The sequence below is a fragment of the Octopus bimaculoides genome, chromosome 6 (assembly GCF_001194135.2).
Source record: "Octopus bimaculoides isolate UCB-OBI-ISO-001 chromosome 6, ASM119413v2, whole genome shotgun sequence".
Taxonomy (NCBI): Eukaryota; Metazoa; Mollusca; class Cephalopoda; order Octopoda; family Octopodidae; genus Octopus; species Octopus bimaculoides.
Genome location: NC_068986.1, coordinates 7,193,198 through 7,197,314, shown reverse-complemented (window position 1 = coordinate 7,197,314; position 4,117 = coordinate 7,193,198). Strand labels below are relative to the sequence as shown.

General features: G+C 41.9%; 1 protein-coding gene across 3 annotated transcripts in view; it reads right to left on the bottom strand.

Moving 5' to 3' along the window:
- Positions 1 to 4,117, bottom strand: part of LOC106879184 (WD repeat-containing protein 37) — a 141,523-nt gene that overhangs the window by 60,068 nt on the left and 77,338 nt on the right. For all 3 annotated transcript variants that reach the window (XM_052968596.1, XM_052968598.1, XM_052968597.1), the window contains one exon: positions 858 to 992. In XM_052968596.1, the coding sequence (XP_052824556.1) occupies positions 858 to 992 (135 nt within the window). The remainder of the gene's footprint in view (positions 1 to 857; positions 993 to 4,117) is intronic.

The window sequence follows — 4,117 nt, the reverse complement described above, 5'->3', positions numbered from 1 at the left end:
CATGCACATAGCTCAGATACATGCACATAGCTCAGATACATGCACATAGCAGCATTTAAGACTCCATTCAAAGATATATCTTGTCTTTTCTGCTGCTATTACAAGAGTTCTGTTGCTCTGGAATAACAGTCAAAGCCTACTCAAAGAACCCCTTCTTGCACAAACTTGAAACATTTCAGTGAATCTTTCCTCGCCATCGATGACAATTCTGATACCTCGTTTGATCCACATTTTCCCAACAAACAAGAACCAGAAGTTCAAGTTGACCATGAATTACACTGACTACACCAAATTAGGAAGGACTACAAGAGTGAAGGTCACTAGTCTTTGGCCAAAACAAAACACATGTGTATATGTTCTGATGTGTCTTTTAACTCTTTTACTCTTTTACTTGTTTCAGTCATTTGACTGTGGCCATGCTGGAGCACTGCCTTTAGTCGAGAAAATCGACCCCAGGACTTATTCTTTGTAAGCCTAGTACTTATTCTATCGGTGTCTTTTTGCCAAATCGCTAAGTTACGAGGACGTAAACACACCAGCATCAGTTGTCAAGCGATGTTGGGGGGACAAACACAGACACGCAAACATATACAAACACATACATATATATATATATATATATATACATATATACGACGGGCTTCTTTCAGTTTCCGTCTACCAAATCCACTCACAAGGCTTTGGTCGGCCTGAGGCTATAGTAGAAGACACTTGCCCAAGGTGCCCCACACAGTGGGACTGAACCCGGAACCATGTGGTTGGTAAGCAAGCTACTTAGCTACTGAGCCAACATAATGATAATTATTATAAACACGATAATCAAAAATGATCATTATTTTTCAAAGAATAAAATTTACCGGTTCACAGCAGAGTCAGTTCGAATAGTAACAATTGGAGAACTCATATTCTTCAAATCCCAAACTTTCACAGTTCGGTCATCACTTCCAGAAACTACTTTATCAACACCGGCAAATACTGAAGATGTGACAGGTCTGAAAATACAGGAATATCAAAATATTTCACAATTCAACAAAATAAAAGAACCTCGTTATACCTGGCATCATCATCATCATCATCATCATCATCATCATCGTTTAACGTCCGCCTTCCATGCTAGCATGGGTTGGACGCAATGTATATTTAATTGTTTTGATTTTATTTATGTCATGGCACAGACATGTATCTCCTTTTCTAAGTTTCTTTTCTGAAAGCTATCAAATAAATAATTATATAACTATTTGTTTAAATTTTGTTAAAAGTGACCTTTGAACTTTACCAATATTGGCATTAAAGTGTGTCTGTTAAATAAAGTCAACAGATAATCATTTGATGTTTCTTCCAGAAAAATCAATTCCAACTTCCAAATCACAGACTCAATTCTACATTGTTTTGCCACAAAACAAATGCTTTAACAAACAAATTTTCAATCATTTCAAACTTTTCTGTTACACATTTTTTAAAGAATCTGGCAATTTTTTTTTTTGATTAAAACAAACTTGATTATGCAATATATAGCATTTCATATAATGTTAAAATCATTAACTAAAATGAAAGACAAAATTTTTATATAACTTGTATGTATATGAAACAATATATACTGGCTGGAGAGTCACAGTTGGAACACCTTTATGTTATTACATATTATAGTAGAGACCTTTGGAAATGGGCTGTGCGTGAGAAGACCCGGCAAGCCAAGTAAGATCGTTGCCAGTGCCCCTGGACTGGTTCTTGTGCAGGTGGCACATGAGATGCACCATTTTGAGCGTGGCCGTTGCCAGTACCGCCTGACTGGCTCCTGTAGGATTTTCGAGCGAGATCGTTGCCAGTGCCCCTGGACTGGCTTGTGCGGGTGGCACATAAAAGACACCATTTCGAGCGTGGCCGTTTTCGTGCGGGTGACACGTAAAAGCACCCACTACACTCTCTGAGTGGTTGGCGTTAGGAAGGGCATCCAGCTGTAGAAACTCTGCCAAATCAGACTGGAGCCTGGTGTTGCCATCCGGTTTCACCAGTCCTCAGTCAAATCGTCCAACCCATGCTAGCATGGAAAGCGGACGTTAAACGATGATGATGATGATGATGATTATTGCAAAACAAGTAAAATCTTCAGGAGTGTGTGTATTCTTATAAGAGTAAATATACACAGACCGAGGAATGCAATAGTATGCACGCACACACACACACACACACACACACACTTGTGTGTGTGTGTGTGTAGCAGTGTACAATCAAGTTAATATTTCTTCCATGACCAGAAAACTGCCAATCAATGACACTTATATGATGGGAATGCTTATTTACAACCATCATATGATGCCAAGACAAGGACACACATATATATATACATGCATACATACACACATATACACCTGACAGACTTTTCTCATTTTCTATCTGCCAAATCCACTCACAAGGCTTTGGTTGGCCCAGGGCAATAGAAAGACACACTTACCAAAGATGCAGCACAGTGGGAGTGAATCCCAAACCACATGACTGTGTGGTGAAGAAATTGACTTTCCAGCTAGTCATACTAATATATACTTTTGTTATTTACACCACCTGTCCTCGTCTGTTGTTATTTTTTGTATATTCTCCCATATATATATATATATATATATATATATATATATACACATACATACACACACACTGCTCCCTCGTTATCGAGTATGGCCATTGCACGAGGCTTAACTGTTATCGGTGCTGTGATCGAATGTGACTTTTTAGCCCAACTAAAGATCTACAATGGCTTGTACGGAATTGGCATCTAAAACCTTTACTAGCAATAGCCAACTGTAGTTGCAATTGGGCTTCATGTACCTTTGCATGTCGTTTAAGTCCTCCTACCGAATTACACTCCCTTCTACATATATAACAGATATGATTAGTATGGTGTGTAGCACCACCATCCACTGGTTGCCTCGCTTTATGACTACGAAGATGACTCTTGAGTCCAGCTTTACTGAGGCAGGGTCTTGCAAGGACTCTGCATGTCAGCGTCAAAGGAAAACCCTTACCATCTGGAAGTGCATCAGCAACGCCCTTCCTGACATCCCTCCTTACTTTCTCATGCGCAACTCAAGATTTCTCAAAAGTAGCTATCCCTTCATGCACAATCCTTCTCCACCTGCTATGGTCAAAAGCTGTGCCCCCCCCCCCATGAGTCAGGAGAGATGCATGCATCTCTTAAGGAAACCTTCAGCCTATTTATGAATAGAGGAGGAGGAGGAGACCCCCTTCAGTCATGGATGACCATGGGATTGCACTTAGAAAGTTACCCTCCCAGGCACAAGTCCGGGCAAGGTTGTTTGTGAAAGGCCAGCAGTCACCCTTGCACACCAGCCTCCCCTCTCCACACCACTTATATTATCCAAGGGAAAGGCAAAGGCCGATACAGCTTGGCACCAGTAATATCGCAACTCATTTCTACAGCTGAGTGAACTGGAGCAACATGAAATAAAGTGTCTTGCTCCAGAACACAACACGCAGCCCAGTCCAGGATTCGAACTCACAACCTCACAATCGTAAGTTCGACGCTCTAACCACTGAGTCATGCACCTTCACTTATGAATACCCCTCATTCATTGGACAATAAACTTTGCTTGCAAAGAAATACTGAGGCAAGTGAAATCAAATCAAATCAAAATCGCTGACGTGGCCGATGACAGTACTGCCTGACTGGCGCTCGTGCCAGTGGAATGTTAAAAGTGCATCCAAGCATGATCATTGCCAGGGCCACGGATTGGCTCCTGCACCGGTGGCATGTAAAAAGCACCATTCGAGTGTGATTGCTGCCAGCATTGCCTGACTGGCACATGTGCCAGTGGCATGTGAAAAATAACAATCAAGCGTGTGATCGTTGCCAGTACCGCCAGATTGGGTCCCATGCAGGTAGCATGTAAAAACACCTTTTGAGCGTGGTCGTTGCCAGTACCGTCTGACTGGCCTTTGTGCCGGTGGCACAAAGCACCCACTACACTCTAGGAGTGGTTGGCGCTAGGAAGGGCATCCAGCTGTAGAAACTTTGCCAGATCAGATTGAGCCTGATGATACCTTCTGGCTCACCAGCCCACACTCAAACTGTCCAACCCATACCAGCATGGAAAGCAGACATTAG